The 18,690-nt window shown below is 40.3% G+C and overlaps 1 protein-coding gene across 1 annotated transcript in view; it reads left to right on the top strand.

Moving 5' to 3' along the window:
* Window positions 1-18,690, top strand: part of pip5k1ca (phosphatidylinositol-4-phosphate 5-kinase, type I, gamma a) — a 40,324-nt gene that overhangs the window by 6,202 nt on the left and 15,432 nt on the right. Inside the window, exons 2-8 of the mRNA XM_061078337.1 lie at window positions 11,060-11,091; window positions 11,528-11,614; window positions 11,771-11,901; window positions 12,063-12,180; window positions 13,356-13,508; window positions 16,914-17,213; window positions 17,984-18,183. Of these exons, the coding sequence (XP_060934320.1) occupies window positions 11,060-11,091; window positions 11,528-11,614; window positions 11,771-11,901; window positions 12,063-12,180; window positions 13,356-13,508; window positions 16,914-17,213; window positions 17,984-18,183 (1,021 nt within the window). The remainder of the gene's footprint in view (window positions 1-11,059; window positions 11,092-11,527; window positions 11,615-11,770; window positions 11,902-12,062; window positions 12,181-13,355; window positions 13,509-16,913; window positions 17,214-17,983; window positions 18,184-18,690) is intronic.

Genomic DNA, 18,690 nt, shown 5'->3' with positions numbered 1-18,690 from the left:
TATTTTCAATGAAGAAAGTGTTAGAGTGGTGCCGACCTGGGGCTTTATTTATTACACCTATTCTGGTACAGATGAAATTAGAAACAATGTCAGGTGGTGGCCTGGTCCCGTTGAAGCTGAATGCATGTTTTCTGTGTGCACATGTTTGTTTCCTCTTGTCCTGCTTCCATCTACAGAGCCAAAAACATGCTTTTATGTGAAGTGGAAACTCTACACTGCCCGTAGATGAGTCTGTGTTTCTCTCTATGTATTAGAACTGTACAAGACAATTGACCTGAACAGTGTAGATCAGCTTTTAGAGGAGTTATTAAAATGATTAACCAACAACTAATTTTGGAGTGAGAAGTGATAAAATAATCTCTATTCATACTACACCTGCAAATACATATCACATCACCATTCAGGTACACTGTCTATGTCGATGTGAACAGGAAGTAGATTGCCTACTCTGCAGTTGGTTGTTTTGATACAGAAAATATTACAAATGAGAAACATTGGTTAAAATTGAAAAGTGTCACTGAACGTAACTAAAAGAAAGTGTTCGATTTTAAATGTCATCGAAAGAGTGTTTACAGGTATAGTTGCCAACAGAGCGACAGTGTCACTCAATTTACTGACTACATGGAAAGAGTGTGGTATGAGTTGTGAGAGCAATAAGAGTAGGTCCAGTCAGTGTGTGTAACTATTTGCTGGATTTACTGATTCAAACATCTTACACAGAAAAATCTCTTCTTCAGGTAAGCAGGTGCAGGTTCTCACAGCCATGTTAAAAGAAGGTTTTAGAAGAGAATGGTTTGTTTCCTGTATATCAATTCTGTCCCTGGAGGTCTTCAAGGTTGTTATATCACAGTTATAAGGTTGTGTCGCTATCAGATTGTCACGTTACATTGTCATGTTATTCTCCAAAATCCCACCAGTGTGTGATTATTACTTTCTCTGCACTGTAGAAAAAAAAGACTCTGTTCCCTCCTGTCCACGGTCCCTCTGAAGACACCTTTCTTTTTCCTCCATGGTTCTATGTTCTGTGGCAGCCCAGTAAAGTGGAGTCATTTTCTGTTCGCTGTGGAGGTGGATCAGCAGCTGTGGGCTGTGTTATTTGCTGCATTGTAGTTTACAAAGGGCCAAGGCTGCTCTCTGACAGTTTGTTCAGTGGGCATTCATCTGGTCCTACAGTAGATTTCTCTTTGAAACCACAGGCAGTTCAGCCTGCACTCACAGAGGAGGCTCTAGAATGGTAAATGATATCATACACCTTGTTGATTGTATACCTGAGGCTACTAAACAGCAGTGGTACCAGATCATCTGCACAGTGTGTTTGCTTAGATGACAGCATGCAGAGCTGGTCTGTGTGATGCAGCACTGCCAGTGTTTTTAAGGAACATACTGGGAAGAATTGAGGTGGTGATTTTCAGGGGCAGTATTGTTATACAGCGATTACTCCCACATTTGATTTTATGGTTGTTTCAGCTCTGAAGTACCAATACTCTGAACATGCATGTATGCTTGATGGTGGGCATGCCAGACGATTGGTGCTGGAGCTATCATAATTATAACAACAATTACAATTTGATGCTTGGGACACACAACATAGAAGGCTTCCGTAGTAACATTCCATGCAATGCTAAAGAGAAGTACATAGAAAATAAAATGCACAACCAGATGAAAGCACACCAGGTTAGTAATTGTAGAGCAGATGACCTTCTGAGACACAGAAGATGCAGAAGATGCTGCTCTCGGCAATAACACAACATTACAGAGGAGTCAGGCTAATCACCAACCCCTCCTCTCCTCTCCTCTCCTCTCCTCTCCTCTCCTCTCCTCTCCTCTCCTCTCCTCTCCTCTCCTCTCCTCTCCTCTCCTCTCCTCTCCTCTCCTCTCCTCTCCTCTCCTCTCCTCTCCTCTCCTCTCTTCTCCTCTCCCTCAGTCCATAAAATAACCTTTTTGTCTTGGATGACAGCTTTCTCTGCATTTTGAGGATCAGCAAGGATCACTAAGCTCAGTCGTGATCTAGGAGCTCAGTAATGAAAAACTTACTGAAATTGCATAAGAGTCTCAGCGCTTGTGTGTATTTGTGTGCATGTTTTTAGCTTTGCCCAGAGAACAGGGAGCTTCTACTCAACACTATAGTCCGGAGAAGAAAAACCTCCCAGAGGGAGTATAGACCGCACGTATGATTGACATATCAATTTAATTGTATTAATGTAACGTTCCCACAAGCTGATATCCAGGAGAAAATGTTAACTGAAGGCGTGAATGCAGAAATATTAATTACTCCTCTGTTAAGGTCTTTTTGTACTGGCGAAAAAAACTAGTGTACATGTCGAGTCACAGTGTTGGAGGGCAACACATTCCCACCAACACACGGGTATATTTCTACATCCCTGACAGGGAGACTGAAAGGATGCTGTATGACTTTTGAAGGTGTGTCCGTGTGTGTGTGTGTGTCTCTGTGGTATGGTATGTGTGTAACAACAAGCTATGGCCTTGATAATATTCTCACAGGACTTCGCAGAGCAGCCACACTCCTCTGCAATAAAGACAATGCTCTCTGCATCTCCTTACTTTGAATTTCCATCTAAGGCCTTTCTTAGGAAACATGACACTTTCCTCTCCACCTGTTCCATCGGCCCATTCCACAGTAGAAGTGGTGAGATTTAGACAGGCTGTATTAGCTGCTGTCAGTCACTCCGTCGGTAACTGCAGAGCCAGTCAGTTCAGCCACTTCTCATTGTCAATTTTCGTGTATAATAAACTGAGTTGGACGGTGAAGGCCGGCGGTAGAGGCTGAATACTTGCAGTGCTTCCATTTTATTAATATCTGCAGTTTCTTTTGTCAAGCTTTTCATCAGCAGAGAAAGTTCGAGGCAACTGAATTAATTTCTGCAAACCTCAGTGAGTGTTTCTGAAACACAATAAAAACTGATTTTTTTATTAAAACAGTTGTATTAAAGGTGACGATGAACAAGCATAGCAGACACTGTATATAACAGGCAGACAAACAGACAGTCTCTTGACTTCCACCTGTCCTTGCATTGCCGCCATGTTATCCTGATAATCCAGACAGTTAGTCTGGAAGCCTGTTGGGATTGGGATTAGGGATAGTAAAGTAATAGTGACCGTGACTTGGCTGGCTTTGCATTTGGGCTGCTGCCTCTCTGTGAGAGATTTACAAAACGTCAGCACATTGCAGATTTTCTATTGATTCTTTATTACATGAGTAATGATTCAGTGGCAGTGCAAATGTTCTTACAAGAGAAAAAGAAAAAGGTCTTAAAGTTGGTTTATGGGCTCTGTAAAATGACAGATGTATGAAGTTGAGAAAAACAAGTAAAAATTATAAATATAACTTCCCACCTGCGCATATCAAACCAGATAATTGATAACAAGAAGATCTGCTCAGTTTTTGATAATCATTTCGTCCCTGGTTGCCATATCTTGGAAAATGAGAATACAGATCCCTCTAATGCTGACTGTATAAATTCATGCCTGGAATTCCACTAACTTCAAATTAACTTGTGTTTTAGTTTGTCAGTGAGACAAAACAAAGACATTTTTCTTTGCTGGATTGTCAAGAGCAGATTTCTGTTTTATTTTAAAGGACAAACAATCAATTTATTATGAAAATAATGATCAGATTAATGGATAAAGAAAATACAGTATCTGTCTCTTAAAACTCAGAATTATATCTCACTTTCCTTTAGTAGATTTATCTTTGCCAGCAGCAGTTTGTATGCAAAATCGGTTCAATACTCATCGTCCGGTTCTAAGCTAAATGTCTCAAAGGGAGCTTTTTCTGATCCGGCTGAGAGCAGGAAGCTTTTTATTATGCCTGCTTGGTTGCCTTGATGCTTTTGATCATAATGGATGACTTGGCACAGAGAAAAGCTGTCCTCTGTCCTCTCCTGCCCTCTGCACACAAAGTTTGTCTCTCTCGTTCTCTTAATGCTCTGCTCAGGTACTGACATTTTATATAGTTTGATTTAAAGTGTACTTGTTATCAAAGGAATAACTCAGTCAGTGCCCTAAAACATGTTGGGTATGGTACCCAGCCTCACTGACAGCAGAGGTCGGAGAGGCTTTCCCAAGTGCACCGCTTTGTTTAGCAAATCAGAGGAAAGCTGAAGAAGGGAACAGCTTGTGAATGTCTGCTGATACCACCATGCTGGTTAGTTAATTCATGTTAACGTATTTAGAGGTGGGTTTAACCGTACCTCCCTATTTAGTAAGTAGCTGGCATTACTAATTACTCTGCCTGTGGCTTCCTGTCTGTGCGTTTACATGCAGTAAGGATAAGCCGTAAGGATATTATTCTGCCAGAGTGCCGTGATTGCGAGCAACATTTAAGCCTCTTTGAATAGTTCAGCATTAGGAAGTTGATGACTCCTTAATCATAACTGTTGCAATTCAACTAACTGCATTAATGGTCAGGTGGGAATAGTTATTGATATACTGTATTGCACACACAGATACACCTGAGTTCACATGCACAGTAGCGGAAGTTGTTTCTTTTTTTTTGTGTTTGTGCATAGTAACATCATGTCCTAGTTACAGAAACACACAGAGGCTGGTTTGCTGGTTGGGTTGGGCTGGATTTCTCTGACAGAAACCAGGATACTGTGACATGTAAACACTTATCCATGTTTGTGATCCCTGTCCGGCCATCTGCACAGGTGCATCTGCCTCACAAGTCACATTAGAGGTGGTCATAAAAACAACAGAAGTTACTTTGAGAAAAAAAACATCATATAGGTGTTGGTCTGTTAAAAAAAGGTCTTAAAGGTCTTAATACACTGGGGGCGTTTTTTAATATAAACCATGCAGGTTCCTTCATGTGACGACAAAGCTAAATTTGTTTTTTCATCTAAATGCCAATTTTATTGAACTGCAAGTAAAGTTAATAACCAAGCACTGTACACTGCCGTAGTTAGGGTTATAAAACAAGTTAACACAGAATGACTGCCAGGCTCCAATCTGGGTCGATAGATCCCAGTATGGTCCTCTGCCTCACCAGATGTGGCACAGTAGTGTTTAACCCTGTAGCCTCACTGCAATTCAGCGATTCTGCAATGGTCTCTTGATCCCTTGGTCCTCCCACAGTCCAGAGACATGCAACATTGGGTTTATGTCAATTGGAGAGTCTAAATGACCGTAGTGAACGTGTATTTGCGCTGCGATACAGCTGGGATTGGCTCCAGCTCCCCAGCGACCCTCAAGAAAACAAGTGGTATTTATAATTGATGGATGGATTTATTTGTTTCGCCCCTGGTGTGTAAAGACCTTTAGATGTACTGGGAGGAGATTACTTACTGGTTACTTGACAGAGCCCGGCTGTCTCTCTCTGCTTTCAGTCTTTCTCAGGTAATTGTGTAGACTGAAAGTATTATTTATCTTCTTACCATCTCTTCCTATTAAAGTGAGTAAGAGAAAATAAGTTGAAATTTTATAATGACAGATAAAATATAAATATACAAACATAGATACATATGTTTTCTTCTTTCTTTAAACGCAGACACCAATATGTCTGTGAAAGGATTTATCGGTAGATAAATCAGTAAGATTTTAAAGTAAACAATAAATAACTTTGATTAATGGTTGAACTGAAAGTAAAAGTTGTTGCTTTTCCATTACTGGTGAAAAAATGAAGATAATAATTGACCAGCCGGCAATTAAAAAAGGCAATAAAAAAAAGAGGGTCCTCTTCAGCTGTTGACAGAGAGCTGCAAATCATCATGTGTACCAAGTTAAAATATGATCCAAACATATTCTTTTATTCTTTTTTCTTATTTCTTTTACTGCCTCCACTTTTTGCTCTGGCTGACTGGTGTGCACGGATGGGCAGTATTTATGATGCATATATTTGAAATACGTATTTGAAATACAAAATAGTACTTCGTTGTCTGTATTCAATAGGTTTGCTGAAAATGGATTCATATTGGGAATCAAAATACTTTAAGGGATACTTCACCCAAAAATTTAAATTCACTAATTATTTACTACCATTATGCCGAGGAGGGGTGTACAGTGTTGTAGCCAAATCTCCTGAATTTAAGTAAATGGCGACCACCAACTGCCTCCATACTGCTACTGTGCTGTCATCAAAGTTCCATAACCCCCGACATTAAAATTTTATTGGCTCTCAGCCTAAATGTTTGCTGCTGTAATCCTAGCACAGAGCCGCATTAGTTTCAGCGATCAACAAGTTCTGGCTGATCTATTTGTGTTACTTAGTGGGGGCTGTTTTGTGTTTCATGAGAATTGTTCTCAAATAACTCTATTGAACTCTATTGAACAAGACTGCGTGGGCCCGATAATTGAAAATACCCGCCTCAAGGTCGTTCTCTTTTGCTAGTCGGAACGAGATTGGAGGCGTCAATAGGCAGCAGCCTATGAGGAGGGACTTGAGTGAGAGAGAGGCATTTATTACATTTATGGTATACATTTCTCAAAAGTATAACTCAAAGTAAGACATACTGCTCTCACTGAGTTTTTATATATACATCGTTTATTTTAAAACATGGCTTGGCTGCTGTATTTTGTCTTTTATTTTATTTTGAAAAAATATATCAAATAATAAATAAAATATTTTTTTAATTTTTATGCTTGGCTGCTGTATTATTTTGATATACTTACAATAAGGCTGTTTGGTATTTTATTTTTTATAATCAATGCCCTGATAACACTGATTTAGGATCAGTTTGCCCTCCCTGAGTTCAAACAGAAACCATCACTGTTGCATAACCCTCCTGAGCAGAATGAACTAGGCTGAGGCTAACCATAAATCAACATATTCTAAAAAAAGGAGCTCCCCAAGGCTGAACTTCTGCAGCAATTCTTAACAAATGCCTATAATTTCCTCATCACACTGTTGTAATAGATTGTATTAAATCTCACAGGCAAATGACAATGAGCAAAAAACAAATCAATTTTACACTCCACTGTGTATTCAGTGCGCTACCTTGGTGTTTTAAGGTCAGTCCCACTTTGACAGAATAATCAAATGCTGCTTTATTGTGTTATAAAAAATTAACACCTAATCGATAGCGGGGGCACCATCACTTAGCCTCTGCCAGGATAACAAACAATCATCTCAGAGATGGCCTCTTACTTAGCTCATCCTCGGGGAGTCCCAGTATTGATCCCATCTAAGTCAGACATTGTTATCAGTAACACACATGAATGCAGCCCACAGTATACATTATTTATTTAAGATTAATTTTGTTACTGTATCATTGGGTTGTTAATGTATTATTGAGATAAAGTACACCATTATATCGTTTTTTTGGGGTTAATGTAGTTTTAAATCAAAGGCAAAATAATTTTGGAGAGTTTTAACTTCAGGGTCCAAAAGTTGATTCCATCACCTAATAAATTATATTAATTGGTATTGACTCATTACCATAGTGACATCAGTGATCATATAATTGAGTTGGCTCATGGTAACAATGTATTCACATGTACCACGGATACATCAGGGTTTTCCATAAGGATGTGAGGCAGCAATCTGCTGGGAAGTAGACAGAGAGAGAGAGAGAGAGAGAGAGAGAGAGAGAGAGAGAGAGAAATCTCAGTATGAAATGTTAAAACAATTTACATACATGCGCAGTCACACATTCACACTGCCTTAAACATGTTGTGTCAGGGAGCTATCACACTTCCAAGCTCCCTACTCACATACCTTGGTATGCATACTGTAAGAGCAGTCTTAATAGCTGCAGACATGTGGAAAGGAAGAGGCTGCAGTTAGGAAGGATGTCGCACACCCTTCAAATACACGACACATATGAAAGAGGAATTTGGAAATGACAGAGGAGAGATTAAAGAACCCACCAATCCCGTGCGTCTTCACAGACACAAATAAATAGCACAGCATGAGCATCCTCTGTAATTATCTACATTGAAACATTCCCTCACCCCTAAGTCTTTTTCCCCCTCAAATTTTATTCCCTATATGCTGCAGCTTGTAGGGAGCATTGGCACGTTTTGGTTCGCTCATCCCTCTGTGAGTGTGATGTGCGTGTGTGTGTGTGTGTAACAGAGGGAGCGAGATAGAGAAACACAGGAGGAGGAGGGGTGGCAAACAGGGTATTCTGTGGCTCGGTCACATGGGCATGCACGTGATGCAGGCAGAGAGAGAGAGAGAGTAGAGAGGCTGGCTATCATTTCAGCTGCAAACACAGTCAAGATGTGAAGATGCTATCCCTCTCCTCTGTGGCACTGGGTTCTACTGTGCTGTACAGGTTAGCTGCTCTCAGCTGGCGAGGGGGAGCACGGAATCATGTTGTACTGGTTATAGATTGGAGCTCTCAAAGATTACAACCAGAAAGGTATACTTTATATTCTCTCATCATTATTTAGCCTGAGTTCTTCTCTAGGGCAGAATACCAGGTTTAACTTCCTGATTGGGTTTGATTTAGAGAAAAATGTAGAATAGACACATTGCTCACTTGACATCTATGGATCCATATCTTGAGAGAGATTATCTCCAGAAATAATACTCAGATCAGTGTGCACATTTTTTATTTAGTCACTTTTCTTTCTCATCCTCTGTTAGTCATCTGTAGTCTTAAAATGAGATGACCTGAGTCCGCTAATGATCTTGATTCACCACAGTCGTGATGACTCAAGATGGCTCATGTATTCAGCAATGAAAAAAAACCTTTTGAGCAGGATGTAATAACTTGATTCCCACAACTTTTACTCATCATATTGCTGTTACTGAGCCACTTACAAGACATAATCATTGCACATACCATTAGTGCACATTTTGACATGTCGCAGATGTCATATTTCCGGGCATTGTGCATGCTGTCTCACTGGGTGTGTGTCAATCTCTTGGCAGATTGTGATTACATTTAGAAAATGATTATTAATGCATTTGACTGCATGTTCTAAATTATAGTTTCTGATGAATTCCGAAAAGACGGTTTGAAAAGTATTTGAGAGCGAATGTACTGCAGTGAGCTACAAAGTAAATCTGTTTTACCAAAAACTACTAAATGCTAAATGATAATAAACCTGTTAAATCAGGTGAAAGATTGAATTAAATGTGATCATATAAATACAAATAAATTAGTAGTTTCATCACTGAGACTCTTTAATTTACTCACAACAGTCAGGCTGTGTTGTTGCTTTTGTCAACGTATCAGCAGTTTTGTTATAAATTACACCATCTGTGTGGCTGTGTGTTATATTGGTTACAGTGATGGCAGAGAGTTTATTAATCAGCCTGAATCTTGTGCTGTCTGAAGTCGTCTCTCATCTCCTCATTCTGTCTCCTTCCTCATTCTGTGTTCTCTCTGTCCTGCCCTCCTTAATCCTCTCTGCATTATTATGCTGAGTGTTATACATCTGTAATTATGCATCTATTTCAGGCCGTTTTGGTGAAATCAGTCCTCTGATTGCCTTTCTCTTCTCCCCACATCCTGTTATTAGACAGCATAGCAGTCTTTAGCAGATTATCGCAGATTTATTTAGACCATCATATATAATGTAATCTCATGGTCCAGCATATGTCAGCCGAGATACTATTATTACTATAACCATTAAAGCCACAGTGCTAGCATGTACTGTACGCTGACTTCAACTACAAAATCATTGCAGACGGAAAGAACAGAGCTCAGTTTAAATGCAAATATTACTATCAAAGCTTCGACTTCTTCAGGTCAAGATTTATGAATGTTTATTTATTTAATCTAATTAAGTCCAACCCTTTTCATTTCACCTAAAAAGTGACCTTGTTTGGATTTCACCTTTGACCATAAACTGATATTATTTATGTTTTAATCAGGTCGACAAGTATTTTTTACTCAACTAGAATTTCTCTCAGTAGAGTACATACCTCAACAACAGCCTTATATTAAAAAACAAGTCCTATAGCTAAGGCATTTTGTTTATCAGCTGGAGGTAGTTACATGCAGGTGTCTAGAGCTATTTTCGTTACCATACAGTAGCTGAAAAAGCTCCGCCCCCAAACATCCCTCCACTGGATCCATATTGAATTTAGGTCCACAAGAAATTGCACACGATACACGATCCCAACCCCAAAAATATGTCTGAATTCACACATAATTCTCTTTAGTGGGCTCTTCCCTGGCCTACGCCTCACTCTGGCACCAACTTTTGTGGTAATATGTCCAGTGTTTATTGTGTAATCTTCCTTACAAACACACCAACAAGCGGTCAGGGGTGAAAACATAACCTCCCTCATAGAAGTAATTAATAAATCGTGTCAAAACAAAACTTGAGAGTTTCCAGCCATGCTTACAGCTCTGTACTGAGGCTGTACGGAGGCACAGCAGTGCTTCGAGCTGAAGATCAGCGTCCACATGCTAACAATCACAGTGCTAACACATTGATATTTAGCAGGGTGTAATTTGAATCATGCTCACCAACTTGTAATATATGCTCTTTAACAATAAACACATTCTATAGCAGATGTTGATCTAAACTGTCATTCATTTTGGTTCTAAACCTAAAGTTTAAAGTGAAAGAGACCTGATGGTGGCACTAGATCTAATATGAGGATTTAGTAGTGTTATTAAAATTTTTCCTGAGGGGGACATGAATGAGTCTACTGAATTCCTTGGTAATCCATCCACTAGATGTTGAGATATTTCATTAAAAGCCACAAGCATCAACCTGTCAGTGTTGCTAGAGGAAAAGTCAGGGAGTCTCAAAAGTCATTACATTTTTCCTCAGGGGATCATAAATGTCTGCACAGTGTTTCACGGCAATCCAACAAATATACATTGATATATTTTATTCCTTGCCTGAACGATGGCACGACAGACTGACATTCCTTCCGCCACACAGCACTCAATACACGTGAGCATGTTCAAATAGGACCTTGTGCTCTTGTCGCTGATGCGATTGTCTCCTGCAGTTCCTCTTGCTGACAGGCCGTTACTTGTGTTTCACACAATTACATAATGTTGGACTGCTGCGTCCACGGTTTGGGATTCACTTCTGTCACAGGGAAAACTAATGAAGCTGAGTAATGGAGCCTCTCTGTCTCAGAGCGACTAACACTGTCATCTCTCTGTGTCTCTCTCTGTCTCAGATGCTGCTGCTAAGAAGGCCTTCATCACAGAGGTAAGCTGCTATCCGTCCCTGTAATATTCTCTTTTTAGTTATTATCTCTACATCAATATCAACTGGGAATGCTGCAGACAAGTGAAACAAATTTCAGAAGAAACGTTTCAGACAAACAAACAAGAGGAAATCATAACTTCCTTGACTAGGCTGTGGTTTATTTTAAGTCTGCCATGGACATTTAATTCTACTTAAAATACCAACTTTCAGATCATAAACCTCCAGAGCAGTTTCCACCTTTGAAACTAAATCAGCTCAGTTAATCAGAAGTTATTATAGATTGATTCAGGAAGTAAAGTTTCACATATTTTGCTAAAAAATAAAAATAAAATAACGCCAAAGTTTGAAATCACTCTCCTGCATTAATGCTGTGTCAGTGCTCAGTCCTCTGATATTACAAAAACAATTTTTTTATGAACTCTCTCTGTGTCATCAGATGCCCTCGTCCTCAGGCCTGCCTGGTCAGGGAAAGAAGATGGGTCACAGAGGGGTGGATGCATCCGGAGAAACTACTTACAAGAAGGTAAACTAGCAGTTTTTTTCAAATGAAGAACATTGTAAATTGGCTTTATATTGAATGTTATTTCAGTTTTATGTCCGTTTTCTTACTGTGAGGGCTAGACTGAAACGTATCCTTCTCACCACATCTGCATCTGTCTCCCTTTCCCCATCCATGCAGACCACCTCCTCGGCCTTGAAAGGTGCCATCCAGCTGGGCATCGGTTACACGGTCGGCAACCTGAGCTCCAAGCCCGAGAGAGATGTGTTGATGCAGGATTTCTACGTGGTGGAGAGCATCTTTTTCCCCAGGTATCAACTGCCAACACGCACACATATATAAATTCATACCTCAGCAGTATATTTCCAGTGCATAAACTGAGTGAACACTATATGTTCTTAACCAACCTGTTTGATGTTTGCTGGAAAGGTGTATGACATTCATCACTGTGCTCTAATGCTCTGCCCTCTAGTGAAGGGAGCAACCTCACTCCAGCCCACCATTTCCCAGACTTCCGCTTCAAAACATACGCTCCCGTGGCCTTCCGCTACTTCAGAGAACTGTTTGGCATCAGGCCAGATGACTACCTGGTAAGTCTTTTGATTTGTCATAGCTATACCACGTCTTACCACGCAGCATATAAACTCACCAGAAAATCTATAGTCGAACTACGATCGTCACATATATGATTGTATTAGCTCAAATCAGAGGTGAAAGAAAGAGTGAGTCTCAAGGAAGTCTTATGTTACTGTGGTAAGAATCATGCCAAGTCCAGTTGAGTCCCTGCTGTTTGTCATTCACAAGTCAAGTCAGAAGAAATCCTGATGATCTAGTTTCCACATTTAAATCAGTTAAAATTTGAATTCATTCTCAGCATTATTTTCAATCAATCAAAATCATTCCAATGTGTTAATAATAATCTACCATGTCAGATAACAGCACATGACACAAATGGTCACAATTCATTGGTCATATCATTTGAGCCTGTCAGTAACAAATTTTAACAATAATAATCTTTCTCGGATCACAGAGCAACAAATTGGGATTTAAGGAGAAATGGGAGGAAAGGAAACCCAACAAATGACGACAGATAAAGTAAACAAGTGTTGAGCGTGGAAGAGAAGGAATTAGAAAAACCATGAGACAGCACAAGAGAGGGCGAAGTGGAGGAGGGAGGACGACTGAGGAGGAGGATGAAGGTTTACAGCTTGTCTCTGCACGTCAGCGTCGAGGACCTGGAGGCTACATGATTCACTGCTCTGAGCAGTCTAACAGAATATACACACACTGCTTAGTCAGTGTTTATGGATGTTCAAACGTGTACTTACCACGTGGAAGCAAAAAAAGAAAACACCAGAGTGAATTGTCAAAACAGGCACCAGGTGAACTTGTTCTCTGTGATGTCAGTAAATAACAGTGACGATAAGGTCAGGTGCACCTTTATCTGTCTGTCTGTGTCAGTAACTGAGCAGGTTAGTGTCACTCTGAGCCCGGTAGTGAATGGTAGTAAATAAAACAGACATGAGTTTCCTGGAAAAAAAACAAAAAAAGTTGGTATTTGTTCAATTGTTCCTTAAATAACGAAACAATACAGGACTTATGGAGGGGTGTCTGAACTGGGGAACATGGGCTTGTGATTATCAAACTAGACCCTGGAATTGTCCACAAACACTATATGTTTATTACTAAAATATGCTTAAAACAACTACACTTTTGTCATTTCATTTCACTGAATCCCAGTTTCTGTGTCCGTGTGTCCCTGCAGTACTCCCTGTGTAACGAGCCCCTAATTGAGCTGTCCAATCCTGGAGCCAGCGGTTCAGTCTTCTATCTCACAAAGGACGACGAGTTCATCATCAAGACTGTGATGCACAAGGAGGCTGAGTTCTTACAGAAACTGCTGCCTGGATACTACATGGTGAGCAAAGACTACGTGTGTGTGTGTGTTTGTGCATGTGTGTACACTTACTGGGTGAGTGGGAGTGTTAAAAATGTGCTCTCATCCAAAGTGAATCATGTCCATGTCTTACTTTTTTTTGAATGCAAAAGAAATCCATGTCCATCTTATTTCAATACAAAATTGCAGCCATTGATTTTTAGCTGTATTTTTATTTATTTTTTTACTCTTACTTTCAGGTTCGGTAGCTTTCCAATCTTTTCTCTTCATGGTAGGATTCACACATGCAGGATAATACATGGTGTATAACTGTTGCTCATGCGTACAAATATAATCTCATCCAAAACAATAAGACTGTCTCGATACCATCTAGTTGTCAAGGCACGTGAACATAAAGTGAACAAAGAGTCATACAAAAAAAATGTGGAGAAGCTTGGCTTTTACTACGTTTGCATGGATACTAAAATCCAATAAAAACAGATGAAGACTATAGCCTGAATAAGACGCTGGCAGGTAGACAGTTTTATGATTAATTTAACCTAAAAAAGGTCATACTAACAATAAGCAGTAATTGAACAACGGGAGTGGAGTATTACAACCTTAGTCGTATTATGTTGACAGGTTTACATCTTATTTGCATAGTAAAATCCTATTAAAGTTTTCACAGCATTTTAAGTTGGCCTATGACAGGGTGGATGTAATGATGCTCTGTAACATTTAAACAGTACTGTGAATGCAATAACCAATTCGCATCTCATGTAAAAATGATATTAGAAATAATGTCTTATCAATAAAGGGTAATGTTGTTGTCAATGTAAAAATAGACAATGTTCTGTATCTTGGTCCGAAAAGGCCACTAAACACTCAGACTTTCATTCAAATGGAAACTTGCCCTCATGTTGTTATTTTGAGGAATATTTTTTTTTCGTCTACATTTTATGTAAGAGCCCGGAAATCTCTCCTCTGAGCATGAAATTCTTTTCATATGAAGCAGCAGACATAACAACTCTGTTTTCTGACTGAAACCTCAGGCTGCTCGGTTTCATAAGAGACTGGCCGGTGTATTTCAGTAACCGGATGTACTGTACTTCAGCCTAACAGAGCATGACTTGCCCAAACAGTAACATCCCCTCCTCTCCTCCTCTCTAAAGTCTGCAGGCTTATTGTGAACGAAGTCAACCAGCAACAGCTCCATGTATGTCCATGCTACTTATCCAGCCTCTCAGGTTCACAGCCCTGGGCCTCGTGTTTATTCATGTTCCGTCAGGCATGGCCAAAGACCACTGTGGGAAATCATTTAATCATTTAGGGACATTAAAGGCTTGGCACATTTGCTGTGACCTTTTCCGTCGTTTTGGTTGGTTTTCGCTGGTGTAGTTGGTCTGAGAACGAGGCATAATGAAAGTGGAGATATTCGTGCTCATGAAGGGTGGCTGTAGCCTCAGGTCAGAGAAGGTGGACTAAGGAAATAAGACACAACACATAACATATATAGAATCACAAGCTAGTGATGTGATGAACGAAATAAAGCATGTGGAAAAACCGACAGCGTGCAGGCATACATTGGTGGGGCTCCATGTTTCTTCCACAGCTGACTAGCGGATGATGGAGGGCTGGCGGAGGAGTCTCGCTCTGGGCAGCATACAGATCACTGTGATGTAACCGACTCTTTTCCTTCTGTGTGTTTGCCCTTCTATTCTACCTCATCTTCCCATCCTCTCTCACGTTTTAACGTCTTATCACTCTCCCTCCCGCTGTGCTGCTCTTGGGGTAATTTATTTGTCTTTATCTCTCACTCTACCCCATATTTTAATCCACTCTTCCCCCCCGCTTTCCTTTCACGCTCCTCTCCATCCCTTCTCTCTGCTCTCTCCTCTCCCTCACGTGTTGGCTCGTCAACGCTCTGCCCTCTTAACATCGACAGAAGGGTCGTGTATGGCTGACGGCAGAGGATGCTCTTTCTCGCTCTCTCGCTCTCTCTCTCTCTCTCTCTTTTTTTCTCTGTATTGTTTCTGCTGCTCTCTCTCTACCAGTTTCTCTCAGCTGAAGGTCGTCCATGCTGAGCCTTTTAGCCACACTTCCACATTCACCCTTCATCTCTCCTCTATCTGTTCCTCTTTCCTTTTCCTCTTGTAGTTACTGCCAGTCCTGGATGCTGTGTGCTATCAATGTATGGACTACAGCTCTCTCTGTCTCTCTCTCTCTGTGTCTCTGTCTCATTTCTCTAATGGGACTGAACTGGCTCAGGTCCCAAGGTCAAAGCAGGTTTTCAACTGAGCACACAGCCCGATTAACCTCATTTGTGTGGATTGACAACTGAAAATCCACACAGAACCCTGTCAAATAGGAGAAGGTAGTTTTCAATGTAATAGTGATACTCTCTGTTGAAGACAAATTAGATTTTACACTTTGATCAACTGAAAACTACCTTTTGGTTTAGTAATTTCTGTAGCTTTTCTGTTGTAACATGTCAGTTTACAGTTTGATCTAGAGAGAGAAACATTGATAATCATTTTGTTCTTCACTGTTTGTTGTCTTGGAAACTAAAAGAGTATTTATTAAATGATGCAGGCTACTGATGAGACACTGGATATGCAGTTAATGACTCGCAGCATCTGAAATTGTTGTTTGGTAATCTTTAGTGGGTCAACTTGCTTAGTACATCCATTGAATGAAAACCTTGTATCACTGGGTGGGTGGATGATTACTATTGTTGTTGCTTCTTCTTGATGATGATGATGATGATGATGATGATGATGATGATGATGATGATGATGATGATGATGATGATGATGATGATGATGATGATGATGATGATGATGATGATGATGATGATGATGATGATGATGATGATTATAATATCTTTGATTTATATGGAGCCTTTTAAGTTCCCCAAGGCTGGTTCTCCGTGATTACAAAAGAAGTCTTTCCACATGTATCACTGCACCATGAGTTAAAAATCTTGATCTGTGTTCACTCTCAGTTATGTAGCTCACTGTGATGTGATCAGATGACAGATGTGACACTGTAACCCAAGTATGTGTACACAGAGATACAAAGATGTATTCTTAACAAATTAACTGTTCACACTATGTATATCACCTATCGCACTGCTCATCTATTTCTTATTCCCGAGGTCCCTTGGAATGTGTTGTTGTCTTGACTTTCTGGATATTCTGTGATAACAAACCCTCTCAGATCCCTCAGAGTGTCAAGAATAATTTATTTAGCACCTCTTGCTCACAGGTACATATTTAAAAAACAAAAATCATGTAAAATGTGATAATAGCTTGTGCCAACATTTCCCCACACAAGATGGTTCCGATGTAAAGTTCTTACTCAGCGTCCGGTCAAAGCTCAGAAACTTACACCAATTTATGAGCCTTTTTAAGATCGTCTGCTGTCTCTCTCATTCTCTCTCTCCAGAACTTGAATCAAAACCCTCGCACTTTGCTGCCCAAGTTTTTCGGTCTCTACTGCGTCCAGTCAGGCGGGAAAAACATCCGCGTGGTTGTGATGAACAACGTCCTGCCCCGTGCGGTTCGCATGCACCTCAAATTTGACCTGAAGGGCTCCACCTACAAGAGGCGAGCATCAAAGAAGGAGAGGGAGAAGGCCAGGCCAACTTTCAAAGACCTGGACTTCATGCAGGACTTGCAGGACGCATTGATGCTGGACGTGGACACTTACAACGCACTCGTTAAGACTCTACAGAGAGACTGCCTGGTAAGATAAATAGAGTTCTATAGCTTCTGTGTAAAGATTTGTTGCTTGCTGAATTTACACTTGAGATAGACATGAGAGAGCCATGGCAAGGTAGAATGAAAGTTAGTTAACGTGGTTAGTAAAAGGGGTTTTAGTAATTCTGAGGTCCATATGACATTCTTATCAAGAGTCTTTAGATATCGGGAGTAGATGCTATGCAAGGAGGTGAGGAATAGAGGGAGGGTAGAAGGAAAGAGTAAGTGATGCCAAAATGCAGTGTCCCAAAGCAAATGAGGGAAATAGAGAGACTTGGATGAACTCTGCAAAAGAAAGCAGAGAAAAAAAACAGAGATGATGCTGTTAGTGCCCTGATGCATAAAAGAGAATGACTGCTAGTAGTATGACTAGAGGAGGGAGATGGGAGAGAAGAAGGCAGAAAGAGCTTTTCATGATAGTATTTGGCATTCCCAGGTTCCTTCACTATACATTTGAGCTTTGTCATGAGTTAGACGTTTAACAAGTTGTCAGATCTGGACTCAGGCCGACCATTGACCTGTAAATCACCACCTCATGTTTACATTTACAGGGCGTGTGCATGGGAGAGAGTTTCTGCTCACACACTTGCTCTCTTATACATCGTTTATTAGTGTTTACATGCTTCAGTGTGTGCATCACTGTGTGTTGTGTGTGGCACTGTTACAGGTCTCATTCCCTTTGGTGCTGAAGCTGTTATTTTATACACCACGTGTCTGTCAATCACAGGACACTCACATGTGTCTGTATTTGCTCAGGTGTTGGAGAGCTTCAAGATCATGGACTACAGCCTGCTGCTCGGTGTTCACAACATGGACCAGGCGGAGAGGGAGAGGCAGATGGAGGGCGGCAGTGACGAGAAGAGGCCCGTGGCCCAGCAGAAGGCCCTGTACTCCACAGCCATGGAGTCCATCCAGGGAGGAGCCGCCTGCGGAGGGTCCATCGACGCTGACGAAACGTGAGTTTAGCCAGAGTGACATGGGGCTGTTGGCAGCTGAGGCCAGTGATAGATATTAATAATAATAAACTTGATAAACCTTTATTAGTTGGAACATTTTCATCTGAAGTGCTTAATCTTTAAGATAACTTCACCTGTAAATTATTAATGTTTCTAGACATTTTATTCTGTTCAGTATTTAAGTCTCAAATTTTCAGTGTGAGTATGCACAATACATTTCAGATTTCTTTTATTTTAATCTAAAAAGTGAAATCTGCCATATAATAGGAAAATTGAGAAAATATTTTAAAGGTCATACTGAAGCTGGTTCCCCAAGTTTCAAGGGACCTTGATAACAAGCTTGACAATCTTTGGGTGTTGGTTCAGTGTGGATTGAATGGTCAATAGATAATTAGAATGCTACTATCGCTTGAATAAAGGATGTTTATTTTAAAGTATATTGACTTTGATTGATTACACATTAAGAGTTCAGACACTTTGACTTCCTCTAGCATAAACTACTTTGAT

The sequence above is a fragment of the Limanda limanda genome, chromosome 9 (assembly GCF_963576545.1).
Source record: "Limanda limanda chromosome 9, fLimLim1.1, whole genome shotgun sequence".
In the NCBI taxonomy this organism is placed as follows: Eukaryota; Metazoa; Chordata; class Actinopteri; order Pleuronectiformes; family Pleuronectidae; genus Limanda; species Limanda limanda.
The sequence above is the reverse complement of the archived record's forward strand: the minus strand, read 5'-3'. Positions and strand labels throughout refer to the sequence as shown.